This window comes from Salvia miltiorrhiza, chromosome 2, assembly GCF_028751815.1.
Source record: "Salvia miltiorrhiza cultivar Shanhuang (shh) chromosome 2, IMPLAD_Smil_shh, whole genome shotgun sequence".
NCBI lineage: Eukaryota > Viridiplantae > Streptophyta > Magnoliopsida > Lamiales > Lamiaceae > Salvia > Salvia miltiorrhiza.
In genome coordinates, this window is record NC_080388.1 from 53,996,915 (window position 1) to 54,018,431 (window position 21,517).

At 36.1% G+C, this 21,517-nt stretch overlaps 1 protein-coding gene across 1 annotated transcript; it reads left to right on the forward strand.

Moving 5' to 3' along the window:
- The first annotated feature begins 13,548 nt into the window (after positions 1-13,548).
- Positions 13,549-16,727, forward strand: LOC131010258 (elongation factor 1-gamma 2-like). The gene is made up of 8 exons (XM_057937695.1): positions 13,549-13,751; positions 13,889-13,940; positions 14,718-14,864; positions 14,949-15,009; positions 15,094-15,146; positions 15,260-15,361; positions 15,475-15,973; positions 16,088-16,727. The coding sequence occupies exons 2-8, from the start codon at positions 13,932-13,934 to the stop codon at positions 16,465-16,467; spliced, it is 1,251 nt and encodes a 416-aa protein (XP_057793678.1). The 5' UTR covers positions 13,549-13,751; positions 13,889-13,931; the 3' UTR covers positions 16,468-16,727.
- The last annotated feature ends 4,790 nt before the right edge of the window (positions 16,728-21,517 follow it).

The following is a 21,517-nucleotide window of genomic DNA, read 5'->3' on the forward strand; positions in this document are numbered from 1 at the left end:
ACCCATGTGTGATGGGGAACATACAGTGATGTTACAACCACGTTCCAACTGCATCTCGCTTCGGGGCGGGATGGTGAGATCGCTCGGTGCATGGATTACCGGTCAAACTGCCTGATCATTTTTCAACCGACTGGAAATGTGATTTAGACCGGTCAGGATTGTTGTAGGCCTCTGATTTAGCTTTCCATTGCCGTGAGAATCATCCCAATCCGTCGAGTAACGAAGGAGATACGGCCAAAACAGTGGGGATCTGCGTTTTCCATTAAGGGCTATATCCCGTTTCTTGCCCAACTTTTTTGTGCGGAAGTCGAACGTCAATTTCAACCGCATCGAGCTGTAGGGATCGGAATAAGGTTTCCATACACGCGTGAATCGCCGCAATCCGATAAGTAACGGGTGAGATAAGGACGAAACATTATTTCGTAAGAAACGGGGCCAAGACAACAGAATCCAAGTGGCCTCCATTGGGCTTCGTTTCTCGGTAGACGTCCACTGTTTTGGCCATAACCCATTCGTTATGGGTCGGATTCATGTCAAACAAATGCTAATTTCAAGCTAACTCAGAGGGCTACGACTATGGTCGGGCCGATCTGTACGAAATCGAGTGCATCGTGTTTGATGATCGTGCGGTTTAGAATTGCTTTCGAACGATTTATCGGGTTTTATGCGCACCTTTCTTTCGTTACAAGTCGGAATGCCTTGATTCTTTTGCCTTTGGAACCCATATGTGATTGGGAACATACAGTGACATTCTAATCACGTTTCGGCCCCGTCTCACTTTGGGCCGGGAGGGCAAGAACGTTCCGTGCGTGGATTACCGGTCAAATGCCTGATAATTTTTCAATGGACTGAAAATTTGATTTGGACCGGTCGGTATTTTTGTGGGCCTCTGATTTAGCTTTCCAACACCTTGAGAATCGTCCTAATCCGTCGACTAACGAAGGAGATACGGCCAAAACAGTGGGGATCTACGTTTTCCATCAAGGGCTATATCCCGTTTCTTACCAAATTTTTTGTACGAAAGTCAAACATCAATTTCGAACGCATCGGACCGTAGGGATCAGAATAAGGTTTCCATAGACGCGTGAATCGCCGCAATTCGATAAGTAACGGGGGAGATAAGGCCGAAACATTATTTTGCAAGAAACGAGGCCAAGACAAGAGAATCCAAGTGGTCTCCATTGGGCTCCGTTTCCCGGTAGACGTCCACTATTTTGGCCATAACTCATTCGTTATCGGTCGGATTCATGTCAAACAAACACTGATTTCAAGCTAACTCAAAGGGCTACGACAATGATCGTGTCGATCCGCACGATCCCGAGTGCATCGTGTTTGACGATCGTGCGGTTCAGAACTGCATCTGAACGATGAATCAGGTTTTATGCGCATCTTTTCTTTGTTACAAGTCGGAATGTCTTGATTCTTTCGCCTTTGGAACCCATATGTGATGGGGAACGTACAGTGACATTCTAACCATGTTCCGACCGTCTCCCGCTTCAAGTTGGAAGGACGATATCGCTCGGTGCGTGGATTACCGATCAAACTGCTGGACAATTTTTCTACGGATTGAAAATATGATTTGGACTGGTCAGGAATTTTTTGGGCCTCTGATTTAGCTTTCTAACGGCATGATAATTGTCCCAATCCGTCGAGTAACGAAGGAGATACGGCCGAAACAGTGAGCATCTGCATTTTCAGTCAAGGGCTATATCTCATTTCTTGCCAAGTTTTTTGTGCGGCAGTCTGATGAACGCGCGCCCGTCGTGCGGCGCGGTATCAAAATAATTTGTGTATGCCTCAGACGGACAGTACACGCTCCTATTGCTCGCAACCAAATAATAGTCTTAGCAGCAAGTATAGGGTCGATCCCACGGAGAGTGATGAACTACTTTACTCTTCGGGTGCACAAATTGAGTTGTCACGGTCTCAACCTGTTTATCTGCACAAGTAAACTTAAACAAAGATCAAATATAACAACGGGTAAGATTTGAGTTAGGTCCTGACTATTGTCGATATTGGTTTGGTCATAGGCATACTGAAGATCCGTCCATGCTCCGTATAACCTTAAGGAGTGGCCCAAAAATATTGGGGCGTTTTAAGAGATTATACTTCACACTTGGGATAGTTGAGTCCCTTGTAATCACTTAGTCCGAAGGTCACACATTCCCCGGTCACAAGGCAGTGCTTCACTTCTCCTTAGGTAGTAGTCATACCCGTTACTCACCAAGTATAACCCTCACCAACCTTCTCTCCTAAGGTCCCCAACTCCGCACTTTGAGTGGCACATGCCTCCCGGACACAACCATTTCCGGCTAGTCAGCCGACCGGTCATAGACATGCTACGGCGCAGTAGTTGCTTTTCTCGTTTGATAACCATGGCTTTATGCCTCATCACAGTTGATGGGTAGTCGCTAGAGAAGCCCAAGACTGAGGAAGGACAGTGTATTCCATCAATCATTTCCCCACCTTCCGGATCTACAACGCCTTTTGTTGATGCTGCTCAGCTACTCGATCGTGGGCATACTGGTTGTCACGCCCAAATATGTCTGGCCTTTACTTGACGTGGACAACATTTTATCGAATGGAGATCACCCGCTAGGCCCTTACTGTCCATGATTCGGCACAGATCCATCCGAAACCACTGGACTCAACCGAAAGCATAAATGCCTCTCGAACAATTACATATGGACAATAATCATTTCCTTCCCTCAAATCTCATCAAGGGAACTACTCACACATAATGAAAAACATAAATGCAAAATAAAATGAACACATGAATGAAAGGAAATTTGAAATACTTGATATAAAAATACCTAAGGCAACAACCTTGGCTTTGTTCGTCACAACGGAATTAAAATACGAAAAGCAACTAAATTGTTTGGTGCGGAAAATGTAAAAGAACTAAAAGTAAATTGTTTTCTTGGTGAACTAACTAAAATCTAAGTCTAGAAGAGTAATCCTAAACTCTAGAATGTAAAAACTCGTAAAAAACTCCTTTAAAAACTGCTCTCTAACTCTTTGTAAAACTGCTGTAAACTGCTCTCTGCCAGCCACACATGCTGAGGTTTATATAGCAGTTCGGTAGTAGTCAAACCCTAGCCGGCAGACCAAATCTGACAGATTATTTTCTTCCATATTTAGCTTTATCCTTGATTTGATTTGATAGATAATAGATCTCCAGCGGATTTGGGGTTGATTCCACACTCTTCCAGATCCTTCCATTGCTAGAATTCGCCAGAATCTTCCGGGCAATCTCCTCCACGCGTCTTTCCATATATAGCTCCAGCTGCTGACTGCTATTGACGAGAATGGTCGTACTAGCTGCTTTCTTCGGTTAGCCTCATACCAGGTGGTACATTTCGAACGTTCCCGCGCCTCGAATGGTTCTGATGGGTACTTCGCCGAGCTCTCTTCCTGGTTCATATATAGTCCATCTGTGCTAACTGCGACTGTTGTGATGGCCTTACCAACTGCTTCCTTCGGTTAGCCTCCCACCAGGTGGTACACTTCGAAGATTCCCACGCTTCGAATGGTTCTGAGGGGTACTTCGCCGAGCTCTCTTCCTGGTAAGTTTCACTTCTGGAAGCTTGGATAGTTTTGTTCCAGTAATGCCCATTCTGACCACATTTCGTGCATATGCCCTTTTCCGAGCTTTCTCCTCCTGAATACATATTTTCTCCCCTAGACGACTCAAACAAACACAAAGAAGAAAAAAAACAAGGGCCAAATTGTTGGGATCGGGTCGAAAAACGCAGCGAAAATATTTTTTTTCAAAATTATAAATGAAATAACTATTATTTCATTCCAACGGCATTAACGACTTCACGTTAACATGATGAACGAGTGAGAAAAGAATCTCATACCTTTTCGCACTCCGGTTGATGTCGGGATTGGAAGCAATCGGTTGCTCGCAGGGATCCAAGCGTATCCCCTCTATCAAGTCCACACTTTAGCAACCGTGTCAAGTGATTAGTTCTTCGCTAGCAAAACTAAGCACTCTTGTGTTGAAAAATCAGAAAGCGTCGCTCAGAGAAGGTGAGAGACCGAGCAGCCAAAAAAGTGAGAGAAAAAGAAATCTGTAGAATCGTTTTTAACTCTGTAGAGAAACGATCCAATTAACCCTATAATTAACTGCCTTAATTATAGAATTAATTTATTTCTACAGTTACGTCTACTCAATAGACGCGGCGTTTCTTTTTCTCCAATCTGGAGAATACCTGGATATCTTATATCCGGATACAGCTATATATATATATATCCATATATATATATATATCTGATTTTTATTAGATTTAAAATTAATCTAATTAACTTTATCTCTAATTAAATTAATCCAATTAATTTAATATAGAATCAGACTTGTTAATCTGATTATATTCAATAAAACTAATTTAATTGAATATCTAAATTAACTCATTAATTTAGAACAAGTCTCAATTTAATTAATCAAATTAATTAATTGGATTTAACTATTAAATCGATTCAATCTGACACGTTCTACTAAATTGTGTGTGACCCTCTTAGGTTCACAACTAGCACCAGTAACAGGCTTGTAACACTTTACAACTTAATTAATTTATCCGATAAATTAATTCACTTGAAATTAACTATTTAATTTCAAGAACCTATAAACCATGGGAACATCTAGCAAGTAGCATGGTCATCTAGCACTATGTGAAATAGCGAGTAAACCTATTTTGATTATGAATCGTCATACACGTACAATCCTTCTATCATCTAATTTCCCAATTGGATATTGAGTATGGAATTAAATCGAAAACTCAAGATAATCCAATAATCATATTTTCAATTGAATTCAATAACTCTTTAATGAATCATAATTCATTATGCCCTGGCCAAGGTCTTCAAGTTATGAACAATGAAAACTATAGGAAATTCTCTTGTCTCACAAGTAATAGATTCTTTATTGACCACTCATTAATCTCCATATAAGTTCATATTTCATCCAACATAAAATCTTTAGTGATTGACTAGCAATCAGAAAATATATCAAAATGAAATAGAACTAATACAAGATTACTATGGTGTCTCAAGTCAAAGGACTAATTGTATACTATCATAATATAGTAATTCTTATTTCGATAAAACGAATTCCATATAAGAATTTCTATCGGGTCAGTTCGGTGTACTTGTTCTCCAACGAGCACCCACATATATACACTTACGTCAACTACGTTAATATTGATGAAACGCAACATTCTCATCTTATGAGTGTGTATCATATGTGCGAGCTATTTCCAACAATTCAATATCCTTTTCTTGAATAGTTATTTCACTCGGAACTATTTTAAGACCAAAGCTTTAAAGACATATTTCATAATCACCATCATATGCGTGATCATATCTTATAACTCTTTATGGTCTAAGGACTTCATCTAAATCGCATAAGTTATTAAAAACAAATACATTAGATAAATAAATGCCTTTATTAATATAAATTCCAATGAGATTGAATTTACATATAAATAAAATGACCAATCTAATTGGTGCGCCGGGTGTAACTCTTTCACAAATGGCCCAAAAGTCGAAGACGCGTCACAATCGAACGTAAATTTTGACCGCACTAGGCCGTAGGCATCGGAATAAGCTTTCCATAGACGCGTGAATCGCCACATTCCGATAAGTAACGAGTGATATGGCCGAAATATTATTTTGTAAGAAACGGGGCCAAGACAACAAAATCCCAAGTGGCCTTCATTGGGCTCCGTTTCCCGGTAGACGTCCATTATTTTGGCCATAACTCATTCGTTAAGGGTCGGATTCATGTCAAACCAACACAATTTTCAAGCTAACTCAGAGGGCTACGATTATGGTTGGGCCGATCCGCATGATCCCGAGTGCATCGGGTTTGAAGATCGTGCGGTTCAGAACTGCATCCGAATGATGAATCGGGTTTTATGCGCACCTTTCCTTCGTTACAAGTCGGAATGCCTTGATTCTTTCGCTTTTCGAACCCATATGTAATGGGGAACGTACAGTGACGTTCCAACCATGTTCCGACCGAGTCCCGCTTTGGGCCGGGAGGGCGAGATTGCTCGGTGCGTGGATTACCTGTCAAACTGCACGACAATTTTCCGTGTAAATTCACAACTAAAAATAGTGTTAGTTGTAAATTCGCGTGAATTCACAACTAGTCGTGAATGAAGTTTTAAAGCTTGAATTACAACTACGATCATTGTTAGTTGTGAATTCAAGCTTTAAAACTCAAATTCGCAACTACATAAATTCACAACTAGCAATAGAGTTGGTTGTGAATTCGATATTTAAAACTCGAATTCACAACTAACACTAGTAATTAAGTCGTGAATTCATCAAACTGGTAATTCTAATTTTAAAACTCGAATTCACAACCAAAACAACTAGTTGTGAATTCGAGCTTTAAAATTCGAATTCACAACCAACACTGTTGGGAACTTAATGAAATATCCTAATCCTAGTTTTGATTATACCAAAATCAATAGGTCTCAATTGTAATAGACTAGAACTGTTTTGAACTCAAGTGTTAGAGTTTTTTTTCTAGTTTAGTTGTTGTTCTGAAGACTGAAGATGTCGACTGATGTAACGATTAAGGCAAAGTCAAATACTGATATTTGTCTTATCAGTCGAAGGATCAGTTTCAACTGATTACTTAATGCGCGCCACGTGGATTCAGCAGACTGATACTAAAGTCAAGTATCAGTTAAACATTCTTCCTCGGACTGAACCTCCAACGTTCAAAAGAAGCCACACACTCCTCAAGTACAGCCGCATTAAATGCAGAGATCTCAGGATCATCCTTTCTCTGCAGAGACTAGTGTTGCCGCCTAGGGGTGGGAATCGGGTCGGGTTCGGGTACCCTACCCGAAATAATCGGGTACCCGAACCCGAAAATTCACCAAAACTCCTACCCGATCCCGAACCCGATTCTGAAATCGGGTACCCTAATACCCGAGTCGGGTACCCGATTCGGGTATTCGGGTACCCTAAATTACCCGACGACGGGCAGGTGAGAAGGGCCGGCGCGCCGCTGCGTGGCTGGGAGGCGGGCGGGACACGGACCTGGCTGGAAGTGGGGACGACTCGCGAGAGGCCGGCGCCGCTGGGTCGGGATTGGAGATCTGGATCTGGATTGGAGATTGGAGATCTGGATCGTTGAATTCCTTTGCCATGGATCGGGATTGGAGATCTGGACATTGGAGATCTGGCGAAGGGAAGGATGATTCTTCCAGGTCGTGGATTCTTCCAGGCTGCACCTGCACCTGCGGCGGCGAACGGCTGCTGCACCTGCGGCGGCGAACAGCTGCTGCACCTGCGGCGGCGAACGGCTGCTGCACGGCTGCAGGGGCGAGGGGCTGGGATGGAGCCGACGCCGGGCTGGCGAGGGGCGAGGGGCGAGTGGGGCGGCCGAGAGGTTAGGGCCGGCGCCGGCGGGCTGGGACCTGGGAGTTCAGTTTGGGAATTGCCGATTGGGTTTGGGAGGGATGAATCCTTTGGGAACAGGGGGAGGATCCGAAAATTTTAGGGCTGGGGAGTTTTAGTCTTTTAGAAATTAGAATTCATATTTAATAATTAATTTAATTAAATAATTTTAAATTTATTAATTAAAAATAATCGAGTAATTCGGGTATACCCGATACCCGATCGGGTATACCCGATACCCGATTATTTTGTCTCCGAACTACCCGAACCCGTACCCGATCCCGAAAAAATCGGGTATCGGGTACCCTATACCCGATTTTTTCGGGTCGGGTATCGGGTACCCGATTACCCGAACCCGAAATTCCCAGCCCTATTGCCGCCGGTTCCGGGCCCGAACCGGCGGTTCAGGGTCGAGAATCCGGCGGACCGGAACCGGCCCGGATGAAATGTGAAGGTCCGGTTTTCAGACCCTGAACCGGCGGTTCCGGGCCGGGCCGAAAACCGGCGGTTCAGGGCCGAAAACCGGCGGTTCCCGGTTTTTCAATTTTTTTTGAATTATTTTTATTTTTAATGAAATTAAATGATTTGTATTAATTTCAACTAAATGTAGCTTCACTATTTATAGTGTACTACACATGGTAGAGAATCCTACATTTTTCAATGTGGGATAATTTCAACTTAATGGAGCTTCACTATTTATAGTGCACTACATATTGTAAAAAATACTACATTTTTCAATGTGGGATCACTCAACCTAACTTATAAATATAGAACTTATCATGTAATATATAACTTGTAACTTATAACTTATATTCATGTAATAGTTTTTACTTTACAAATGTTGAAAAAATATTAAAATTACTCATCTTATACTATATAGTTTTATAAATTATGATGTTAAAAACTTAAAATGTTAAAATTACTCAACTTAAAGTCTTAAATTACTTAATAATTTTTATACTATTGTCATATAATTATATAATTTTTAAATATATGTTGTGTTTTTTAAAGCTTGAAATTACTCAAATTACCAAGTAAAATAATTTTCAAATTTACTCAACTTAAAAATCTTAATAATATAATAATATTTTTTATGTCATCTTTTTTTTTTAAATGACAATTGAATTGAAATAAAATAAAGGAAAAATAATTAACACATTGATAATAAAAAAATCAAATGAATTAATAAAAATAGATATCTTTATTGAATTTATTCTATGTACCAAAAAAATATTACAATGATACAAATTACATAATCTTCAAAATTGAATAAGTAAACTAACTAATACTAACTAAATAACTAATTGATTTCTAAACCTTATAAGTTATAAGTTACATATTTATAAGTTATATATTTAGAAGTTATTACATGAATATAAGTTATATATTTATAAGTTAGGTTGAGTGATCCCACATTGAAAAAATGTAGGATTCTTTACAATGTATAGTACATTATAGATAGTGAAGCTACATTAAGTTGAAATTATCCCACATTGAAAAATGTAAAATTCTCTAGCATGTATAATACACTATAAATAGTGAAGCTACATTATCCCACATTGAAAAATGTAGGATTCTCCACCATGTGTAGTACATTATAAATAGTGAAACTACATTTAGTTAAAATTATCCTACATTAAAATATGTATGATTTGAATATAAAATTTAAATAAAAATAAAAAATTGACCGGGCCCGGCGGTTCAGGGCCGGCCCGGCGGGCCGCGGGCCTGCTGCTCTTGAACCTTAACCGGCCCGGTGCTACCGGCGGTTCGGTCCTGAACCGGCCCGGCGGTCAACGGTCTGGGCCGGAACCGTTGACCGCCGGGCCGGTTCAGGGCCGAACCGCCGGTTCCGGTTAGCCCTTGGCACCCCTAGCAGAGACCATTCCTTTTGGTGATTACCTTTTCAGAGATGTCGCATCTTCTGCTCTTCAAAGAACCCGTTCTCACAAAACAAGGAACCTCGAAGATTGAAGCCTCAGCCCAAGTTCAAATTACTCTCTAACGAAAGAAATCTTGAAGACCATCTCCGCCAACGGATCTATTCAAGACGTCTCCAATAAATAGCGCTCGAGGATCACTTCAATCTTCACCGATTCAACAACATAAGCTGAAACGCTGCCAAATTTGCTACTCAGCTAAACCAAGCCTCTCCAAAGTTTGAATCGAAGAAGAGAATCACAAAGCCAAAAATTAGTCACTGCTGATTACATACATTCTCTTAGACCTTAGGCAAATATTGTACTCCCTCTGTCCACGAAAAAGTGTCCTACTTACCCCTTTTTTTTGTCCACGAAAAAGTGTCATGTTTACCTTTTTGTACATTCATACCATTTACTTTTCAATTTATTTACAACTTATGTCATTAATAAATCCACACTTTTATTTAATTTATGCAATTAACCCACACAATTAACTCACTAATTAAAAACTACGAAACCAACTCCCCCACGCCTAATCAATCCCATTTCCCCCAAAATTAAATTACTCTTTCTCTGAACTCAAACAAGTGGAAGAAATACACACAAACCCTCCAAATTGTATCTCAAATTGTATCTACAACCCGATTTAATGGCTTTTGGGCTATGTGTGTTTGTTGATTAGTTCAATGGAATAATAAATATGTTCTGAAAATTAGCTCCACTTCACGTGTGAATTCCGCACTACAAGAAATTGAGTTTTTATCCATACATAATTACCAACACATAATAATGTGTGGGAGATTAGCCACACATAATTTCAAAATGTGTAGGTAATTCACACAAAAAAATTTCATTAGTTATTGACATTTAAAATGTGTGGCAAAAATATTTTCGTGACATTTATTATTTTACGGTTATTTTTAAGTTTTATTTATGTATAATAAAATTTATTTTTAAATTTGTTGCGCCAACGTGGCATACTAATAAAAGTTATTAACCACACATAATTCTAAATTATCTATATGTGGGTAATGAATTTTTATCATTATTTATTCTTGACATGTAGGAACCGTGGGAAAATATTTTTAGCTACATTTATATTTTGGCTTTAATTAATTATTTATGCAAATCTTAATTGATGTTTTACCCACACATATTTTGAAAAATGTGTAGGTGAAACAATTTGAAACTTTCAATTAGTTATTGACATTTAAAATGTGTAGCAGAAAATTTATTTGTAACACTTATTATATGGCGGTAATTATTTTTTAAGTTTTATTTTATTTAATGAAGTTTATTTTATATTTGGTGTGCACCTCTATTAATATTTTTAAACCACACATAATATATGTGTGGATAATAATTTTTATATTTATATTTTGACAAATTAAAGTAAATTTAATTTAATTTTTATATATTAGTGTCAACTAATCAATTGATTTCTCTACAATTATACAATAAAATAAAAATTAAATAGTCTTTAACATTAAAATAGGCATAAAAAAAACAAGAATGAATATGTTAAAAAAAAACACAAGAATTAAAATAGGCATAAAAATTAAATACTAGTCATTAACAATAAAATCGAACTCAATAAAGAGTAGGATTGTTTAAACTTTCAACAATTAAAAGACAAGACAATATTAACAAACTAATCAATGTCTTTAGAACTACCCCTATTGTAATTTTTACCCCACTCAAAACAACTTTATCAGCTTTCTTAATACCCGTGCCGGCACCCAAATGGGGCACTTTTTCGTGGACGGAGGGAGTATATTCAAAGCCTAGGTTAAACTGACTGCAAAGAACTTGTTCTTTGTGGTTTAGTTGGCAAGTTTTCAAACCTCTCTTCAACCAACCGAATTGAGTGTTTGTGCCGAAAAGGAGTTCAGACAGGTGTTCTGTCTCCGTGAGGTCCTAGTGCCCAGTGTGTGCTAGGAGTGAGAAATCCAATAAGATGTGTTAGTACTGAAGATTGGATCTTCAGTCGTCTCGGTTGTGTGCACCCGCAAGCACACGTTCAGGTTTGCTGTGCATCCGTAAGCACGAGCATCGATTTGTAGTGCATCCGTAAGCACTTGCCCAGTGAAATTGTTGGTCTAATCAACCGACCGTGGATGTAGGAAGTATTTTTCGAACCACGTAAAAATCTCTGTGTTATTTACAGCTTTCAGTTCTTTCTTTCTTACTTGCGCTCGTATCTCCTTGAACTGAAAACTGATTAATTGCAAAGAGAAACCTAACGACTGACAACGTGTTTAACTCACAGGCTATTACGAAACAAAAGTTTTCCGCTGCGTGTATTATCAGTCTAACTGATTTATCCTCTGATAGTCAGTAAAATTCATAACATATCTCTGTTTATCAAACTCGACTGAAGCTTTACGTGTATCAGTTAAAGTTTTTGACTTAATTGATAACTCCTTACTGAAGAGTATTCAGTATCAGTCGTCAACCATGTGTTGGTTAAAACTCTTTTCAGTAAACAGGTTGAGTCAGTTTGTGTTTAAAGTTTCGTTTTGATTCATTGAAACAAAAATAGCCTATTAGGTGTATTCCCCCCTCCCCCCATACACCTATTCGAGACCCTCCGGACCTAACAAACACTAACAATTAAGTTGTGAATTCATAGAGCTGGTTGTGAATTCTAGTTTTAGTTGTGAATTTGGTTGTGAATTCAAGAATATTAAATTGTGAATTCACAAATCTGGTCGTGAATTCATAGATTTGGTCGTGAATTCAAGAACATTAGGTTGTGAATTCATAAATCTGGTCGTGAATTCAAAAATATTAATCAATTATCCAAAAACAGCTAAAGAGTTATTTTTTTAAATAAAAGATGATTCACAACTATAAAATATTGTTAGTCGTGAATTCAAGTTTTAAAGCGTGAATTAACAACCAGAAATATTGTTAGTCGTTAATTCAAGCTTTAAAACCCAAATTCACGACTACTTGAATTCACAACTAGTAATAAAGTTGGTTGCGAATTCGAGATTTAAATCATCGAATTCACAACTAACACTAGCAATTCAGTCGTGAATTCATCAAACTGGTTGTGAATTTGAGAATTCACTACCAAAACAACTAGTTGTGAATTCGAGCTTTAAAACTCGAATTCACAACCAATAGTAACGATTCAGTTGTGAATTCATCGAGCTGGTTGTGAATTCTAGTTTTAGTTGTGAATTCATAAATCTGGTTGTGAATTCAAGAATATTAAGTTGTGAATTCATAGATGTGGTCGTGAATTCAAAAACATTAAGTTTTGAATTAATAAATCTAGTTGTGAATTTAATAAATTAAGTTGTGAATTCAAAAACATTAAATTATAAATTCATAGATCTAATTGTGAATTCAAAAATATTAATAAATTCATAGGGATGGGAAAATAATAATAATAATAATAATAATAAAAATTGGCTTTGGGGGTGGGGGAGGCAGGGGGGGTAAAAGATTTTTTTTTTTGGCTTGGGGTTGGGTGGTCCGGGGGTGGGCGGGGGAGTAAAAGAAAAAAAATTTGGCTTGGGGGGGAAAGAGAAAGAGAGAGAGAGAGTTGTGAGTGAAAGAGAATGACTAAATTTTTTAATTTTAATGTTAGGAGTAATTTTGTACTTTTACATAAAAAATTGCCAATTTTTAAATATTTTATCTCGTAGGCCATATTTTAAATTTACAATAGAAAATAGGCTAGTTCCATATATTACCTCTTTTATAATATCAAATTTTATAATTGTGAATTATTCTTTATTTTTTATTTTATTTTAATATTCAATTCAAATATATTCCGTTAAAATTTATTTTTTATTGTATTTATAAGTATGACAATTAAATTAGTATTAATTTTATGTAAATATAAAAATTTAAAAATATATCTCGTGCGTTGCATGGGGTGCAAATGCTAGTTAATATGAAAATTTGAATATATTATAAGTAAATTTACAATTATATTTACATATTCTCAAAAAAAAAAATCTAAAAAAAACCAATTATATTTACATTATGGCACAAATAAAAAGTTATTAAAGTAATTAGAGAAAATTTCCCCCGTTTTTTTTTTTGAGAACTCGTTTATTCCATCAACTTTAGACTACATGAATTTTACCATCCACCTCACTTGCTTAAAGTTTGAACTTTGTGATCCCATTCCAAAGAGTTGTATAGACAAAAAAATTAAAATAAAAAAGCTACTCCCTTCCAAAAGCAGGAAAATAAATCAATTTGACGCGGAATCCCTAAAATGCCCATGAAATCGTAAGTAAATGCGGCATATTCCCTTCCAAAATGGGTACCCCTGGAGCACCATAACAAAAACAAACTATATATCTACCGCAAGAAACCCTAAACCTTCCCTCTCTCACATATCCTCTCTCACTAAAGCCTCAGCTGCGGTTTCATCTCACTCTGCAGGTAAACCCTTCACTCCGCTTTCTCTCTAATGTTTCTCCGCTGAATCCGCGATTTTAGCTCTCCTTAATCTTGGTAAATTTTTTTATAATGATTTTAAGTGATTTAGTTTCTGTTATTGCTTTTGATTTTTATTCCAGATTCATTGAATTGCGAGAGTGATTAATTGGATCCTGTGAAGCCATGGCTCTGGTGAGTGTACTGTTGCTTCCGTTGATTTTTTTACTTTAATTTTTATGATGAATGCTGTAGATCTGTGATTGGCCTTTGAGTGAATTGTGGAGCTCTTTAACTGCTTAATTTTGGATTTCGTGATTAAGATTTTATTGGCTTTGATCAGAAATGATAATTGTGATGTTCATGTTGTAGTTTGTTTACTCTCTCCCTTAAACACATTTTACACTGACAAAAGAAATCATAATGAGTTAATTGAGTCAACATATATAGTAGTATTAAACAATATTGAGATTAGGGGAAGTGACATTCAGTCATATGTTAGCTACGGTTTACTTACTGTTCACTTGCAATTGTGCCTTTTATAGTCATCTGTTCGTTGTTTAACCTCTCTCTAGTAATTTTTTGTCTGGAACAGAATAATTCTTTATTTATTAATTCATTGTTTTTAAGAAAAATGAGATTACATATGTAAAAGTAAAACTCGGTTATAAGCTAATACTGTGTTGCTTGAATTTTTTGGTATGGTATCTCTTCATTTCATGGTTATAAAACTACAAGTAACCTAGATTGAACATCACTGCTGAAATCTCTTATTTGGAAAGTGAACTTCTGGGCCTCATCAATATTCATTTTGGGGCTGATGTACCCAATTGGAAGAAAGCTTCTATTTAAAATGGCAATTTTATTAATTAAATCCTGGACTAAATTGCAATGTCACGGACTTGTATAAGTGTTTCTTGCTTACTTTATGGTTTCAGACTGCTTGTTGACATTATTTGGTATGTTTTTCAGGTTTTGCATTCTACTGCAAACAAAAATACACAGAAGACACTTATTGTGTCTGAGTTCAATGGTGTAAAGGTCGAATTAGCTAAGGATTTTCAGATGGGTGTAACAAATAAAACCCCAGAATTTATCAAGATGAATCCCATCGGAAAGGTATGATTCAGAAATATATAGTTACTAAATAAGCAAAATCTTTGCCTTCTCTTTTTTCCTTATTTTAAATTTTGTCTTGTGTAGATACCTGTGCTCGAAACGCCTGATGGCCCGATATTTGAGAGCAATGCTATTGCCCGCTACGGTAAGTAACTTCTAGTTAATTTTGGTAACTGCGTAACCCTATTTTCCCTGCCATGATTATTTGATTCTTGCTTCTGCTGTGCAGTGGCTCGTTTAAATCCCGACAGCAACCTATTTGGCTCTTCCCCTTTTGAATATGTAAGAGACTTTTGTTTGGCTTCAGGACATGAAATAAATCTTGCTTTTGTTTCTTTTCATATGTTTAATACTCTCCAAATTTATGTTTTTGTTTGGTTTATTGGATTTCACAGGGCCAAGTTGAGCAATGGATTGATTTTTCTACTAATGAGATTGATGCTCACATAGGTGGCTGGTTCTATCCTCGGCTTGGTATCCGTGCATATCTTCCTCCGGTATTACTATACTTTCATTTGGAATCCTCATAATTGATTTCTAGTTCAGTAGCTCTTGGATATTCTGGTTATCATATGGCTGAAGTTATAATTTTGCTTTATTTTGTGTACAGGTTGAGGAGGCTGCGATTGCCTCTCTGAAGAGAGGCTTGGCAGCTTTGAACACCCATCTTGCATCTCACACCTACTTGGTTGGACACAGTGTCACACTAGCTGATATTATCACAGTATGTAATCTGTCTATCGGATTCAAGGCAATCCTGATTAAGAGCTTCACCTCAGAGTTCCCACACGTCGAGAGGTATTTTTGGACCTTGGTCAATCAGCCAAACTTTAAGAAAGTGTTGGGCGACATTAAACAAGCCGAATCTGTTCCCCCTGTTGCGACCAAGAAACATGGACAGCCGAAAGAAGCTGCTAAACCAAAGCCAAAGGAGGAGCCAAAGAAGGAGGCCAAGAAAGAAGAACCTAAGGCTGTAGAGGAAGAAGAAGCACCTAAGCCAAAGGCGAAGAATCCTTTGGATCTCTTACCTCCTAGTAAGATGGTTCTTGATGACTGGAAGAGGCTCTACTCCAATACGAAAACCAATTTCCGTGAGGTTGCTATCAAAGGTATGTTTGGTCTGAGGCATTGTGATATAGTCAATATTCAATTCATCTTAGTTCCTGCATGGTTTTGTTATAATGTTTAGGACGTGTGTAAACTATGTTCACTCCATTATGTAGGTTTCTGGGACATGTACGACCCCGAAGGATACTCCCTTTGGTTCTGCGATTACAAATACAACGATGAAAACATGGTATCTTTTGTCACCATGAACAAGGTAGGAGGTTTTCTGCAGCGTATGGACTTGACCCGCAAGTATGCCTTTGGGAAGATGTTGATCATCGGTGCAGAGCCTCCGTTCAAGGTGAAGGGTTTGTGGTTGTTCCGGGGGACAGAGATTCCTCAGTTCGTGATGGATGAGTGCTACGACATGGAGCTCTACGAGTGGAAGAAGGTTGACATCAACGACGAGGCACAGAAGGAGCGCGTAAGCCAGATGATTGAAGATGCTGAGCCGTTTGAGGGCGAGCCTTTGTTGGATGCCAAGTGCTTCAAGTGAAGAGAAAGATAAGTTGGCTTGACTTTTTGCATTACAAACAACTCAGTTTACATCTCTGTAGTTTTGTGATTGTAGTCTCTCTCTCTCTCTATCCACCTTTTGTCTTTCCCAAGCTTTAAAGTTTCTATCCATTGATTCAGGAAAGGTTTTACTGTATTTTGTGAACTGCTTTTTCTAGCTTTTGTTTTTAAAACTCGAGTTTGCTATATGACTTAATTTCAAACATTGTTGGATTAATTAGTGATTATACTATTTTTATATATTGCCGGAATTTATGTTACATATCTAGTACTCTTTATATATTTATTGTGGATTTTTGTAATTATCTATGCATTTTTTTATGTATTTCGTGTAGAGTAAATTTCATTTATTCACTGCTGCCTTTTCAGATTAATGTAAACGATATGGTAAAATTGGTTCTATTTTTTATAATTAATGGTTAAATGCATGTAAAATTACGAATTTTGGACAATATGTTTTGTCCTTGAACTATAGAAAAAATTACTTTTTATCAACAAATCTCAATAGTTTAATTTTATCGTTGATTTCGTCTCTGTTGAACTAAAAATTGAAGTGGCATTGATATGCATTTAATTTTTTATGTGGACACATAATTTAATTAACATTTCTAAACCCTAAAATCAAATCCCAGAGCACACCTTCATCTCTCCCCAAAATAACACGGAACAAATAGCGTTGCACTGAAACCCATCTCTCCCCAAAATAACACAAAAAATAGCGTTGCACTGAAACCTTTTTCTTTTACTTTTTGAGTTCTTAGCTTTAAGTTTGTGGATCTTCTTACGAAAAACGCTCAATGTGCCCAACAAGCTTTTGACTTTCACCAATTCAGTAATTAATTTTTTTTTAATAATTTTCAACAATGTAGCCACACCTTTCAACTTGCCTCTATGTTTCATCCATGCACATAAACAAAAAATCTCACTAAAATTTAAAAAAAAACCGCACTAAAATTGAAAACACACTTAAGATTTTTTGTGGTTTTTGAAGTTTCAAGCTTAAGGAGAAAAAAGAAAAAAAAAAACATCTTATATTCTTCTCGCTTGGACCACGATGAAGCAGCTTAATTATATTGCTGGATTGGAGCCTAGAAGAAAAAAAAAGAAGGTTCCACCAATTGAAAAAAGAAGAAAACGAGAGATTAAAGTTCTAATTTAATTTTATGGATTTAATCTTAAATATGTACAAAACCTTGTAATTTTGTATTATTACGCAACGAAGAAGAAGAAGAAGAAGAAGAAGATGATGATGATGAGTGATTAAAATTTTAATTTTAATTTCATGAATTTAATCATAAATATGTACAAAATGACGTAATTTTGTACTGTTATAAAACGTTGCATTTAAATTAACAGAAGGAAAAAATTGTAGCATGTGCCGGCGAGCCGCATCATTGCTACGTCGTTTTCGAATTAAGAGAATTGAAAATCGGTGATAAAATTGAATAACTATGAAAAAATATCGATTTATTGATTTGAATATATAATTTGAAACTTGAGAAGTTAGTACCCAAAAATATTTCAAAACTTCACAAGAAAAAGAAAAAAGAAGTATTAATTAGCTTGACCTAATTATTTATCTCAAATAATTGACACAAATATTGTCATGTGTTACGTAAGCACGATTGAACATTTTACAGTGGCCTACATTAGATGACTCATATTCTTCTTTGTATCAAGATATCCAATCTATGCACGTCTCCGCTGACTATCAGGGCACAAACGGCAGTATCCATTTGCGCCTTAATTGAAAAAAAGAATAAAATTCTATGTTGGATTTTATAAAAGAAATGCCGAAATAATATTTTGTGAATTTTTTTTATGTCAATTAGTGCCATGTAAGTTTAGCAGTTTAATTTTAAATATACCGTGACATTTAACATGTCATGTCATAATTGATATTCAAATTGATACTAGCATTTACACCCTATGCAATGCAAAATGATTTTATATTTTTATATTTGTATAAAATTGATACCAACTCAATTATCATATTATAAATATAAATAAAAAATTAATATTAATGGAATATATTTGAATTGAATATTGAAAAAATACAAAATCAAAGAAGAATTTACAATAATAAAATCGATATTATGTGAATGCAAAAATAAAAATAAAAAAGAATTAGAAAATAGATTTATTCAAAGAAAGGATGAGAGAGGAGATAAATTTTTAAAATTTTAATATTTAAACAAATATATTTTTTACACTTTAAATCAAATATTACATAAAATATAATCAAATTAAAGCTGTTATCGTGATCTTTAATTTGGTATGCGTATTAAATATTTTATAATTAATCGAATTTCTTCACAATTTTGAAAAGAAAAAAAAGAAAAAAATAAGAAGTTAAAGAAAATATATATATATATATATATATATATATATATATATATATATATATATATAGTGGATATATAGTGGGGTGGGCTTAGGGATGTCAATCGGGTCAACTCACCGGGTTTCGGGCCAGTCCTATCGGGTGCGGGCTAATCGGGCTGGGGATTTTTTTGGGTTATAAATCTCCAACCCTAACCCTAAACGTTCGGGTTTCGGGCTAGCCCATCGGGCTAATCGGCTTAAAGGCGTAAAAATAAAATAATCGTTTGTATTTTGTTATTTTTAATGATCTAATGTATAATGTATAAAATATACATAGAAATCAAAGATATAAATTATATAGCAAGCATTAAATGCAAAAATATGAGATATTGTAAAAAACATCAAGATTACATAACATATAAATAAGTTGGTAATGTTTAGCCCTATTTTGTGATGAATTTGTGGGTGTTTACGTCTTATATTGACTTTTATTTTGGTCTCTTTCACTCAAGAGTTGATTGATTTGAGCTTTTGTGCTAATTTTGTTGTCTCAGGATTTTATGCTCAAATTGATTGATATGTGGACCAAAATAAAGTCAGAATTTAGTTGAATGGTCTGAAGAAGAATCGAAGTTCGTTTCGATACGAGTTCGTAGGCGAAAACGGATCTAAAATCCGACTTGAAATGAGGGAGAACAGACCAAAACAAAAACGTTGCGCGTTGCAGTGACCGGCGCCCGCCGTGCCCATTCTGCGAAGGGCATAGGCGGCGGCGGCGGCCGCCCGGGCGGCCATGGCCGCCTGCGCGATCTGGCAGTTATATTTTTTAGGGTTTAAAATCCATTTTTTAGGGGTTTATGCGCCCATTCTCGACGCATCCAGCCTCTAGCTCCATTTTTAATGTATTTTCTTAGAGTTTTGGTAGGGAGAAACACATTAGAAACCCTCAGATTACGCTAGATCGTCGTTTCCTTTAATCAATTGTAAGTTCTATCTATTGATTTATCGAATTCTACAAGCTTCCTTGGTTGCTCTTTTCCTAGATAATTGAACACATTTTGATAATGATATTTAGCATTGATTTATGCTTTGTTAATCTTATTGCCTAGTTAGTATAGTTAGATCGTTGGTTGATTTGTTAGAGTAATACTCAGTTGAATTTGTGTCGCTTTTCATTTACATGTTCCTTAGGAAAAATCATGATTAGTGTTTGCCATAGATTTGAATGCTTGTTTATTTTCCTTGCCTAGATAATTATTGCTTTATGATTTTGGATTTAATTATTGATTTTTAGATTGTTAGATTAGAACCCTAGTTCTTTATGTTGTCTTATTGCTTTCTTTACCTGCTTCCTATCTTTCGCCTAGATAAATTTATATGTTTTATTTTAATTACGAATTAGTTAACCAGAAAGAGAGTGTCAGACCCAACCTTCTGATTAGAGTGTTTAGGTTATTTCCTGTTTTATGTGCGTAGCATGATCAGAGCCCTGTTTAGCCTTCATTGAGAGACGACTTGAGTTAGCTTATTACACTAGGACAACCTCGTACGATTGCGAGTCAATCCCTTAGGTGTTTTGGGTTGAGTCAGGTAACAATAAAATGTTCAATTTTGTTAAAGAAAAAATAATAAAATATCCAACAATAGTTTGAACTTATAGAACCAAAGCATCTCAAAAATAAAGAAAAGTGAAATGATGAGACTTTATAATATTTTATTATTTTTTTAATTTTTATATATAAATATTCTAAGTTAAATACTCGGGTTTCGAGCTAGCCCATCGGGTTAGTCGGGTCGATCCTATCGGGTGCCGGACTATTCGGTTATGGGCTAATCGGGTTGTAACTTTTATCGGGTTGAAAATATTCAACCCTAACCCTCTCGGATGGCGGGTTAATTGGGTCAACCCACAGGTTTCGGGCTAGATAATGTACCAATTTTTATGTAGAACACGTATGAATTTATCCAATAGAGTTACGAATTGCGAAAAATAAATTTTTGTTACCTTTGGGTTTCGAACTCAGGACCACGAATTCATCTAACAAGGTTACGAATCAACCGTAGATCTTGATGATCTAAGGGCTGAAAATCATTTATATTTTATACACTTAACAGTGTTTTTATTCTAGCCCTCCCCAATAGTATATATATATATATATATATATATATATATATATATATATACAGTCCCTCCGTCGTATTAATAATGACTCACTTGATTTGGGCACAAGAATTAAGAAGAACATGTTTTAGAATATAAAGTAACTATGGACAACATGTAAAGATGGAGTGTAAAGTAAGTTTGTAATGTGAAGTAAATGTTATTTTTGGACTAGGTCATTGTCAATGAGACAGACAAAGATGAAACTGAACTATTAATGGAACAAATAGAGTAGTTTACAAATAAACCTTCAATTTTATTATAACTATAAAATTGCAATTTAATTTTTAAATTGATTTGAAATAGATTTTATTTCAAATTGAAAATTATATTTTTAATATATTATAGATAGATGGTAGATTTACTCTAATTTTATTAGAAGGCATTCTGATTTGATAATAATTAATTTATAGTATTCTCCTTATCTCATACACTCGACAACGAATTTTAATTTGGAAAAAAAGATTAGTTAAATTCAAAATGATGAACTGTTTGATAATTTTTTGAGAAGATAATCTCTTGATTATTAATGGTCACTCCACTT

Bases quoted from the DNA above. Each gene is read 5' to 3' on its own strand.
- LOC131010258 (XM_057937695.1), top strand. The intron at 15,010-15,093 runs GTAAGTAACTTC...TCTGCTGTGCAG, and splicing joins CAATGCTATTGCCCGCTACG to TGGCTCGTTTAAATCCCGAC. The intron at 15,147-15,259 runs GTAAGAGACTTT...TGGATTTCACAG, and splicing joins GCTCTTCCCCTTTTGAATAT to GGCCAAGTTGAGCAATGGAT.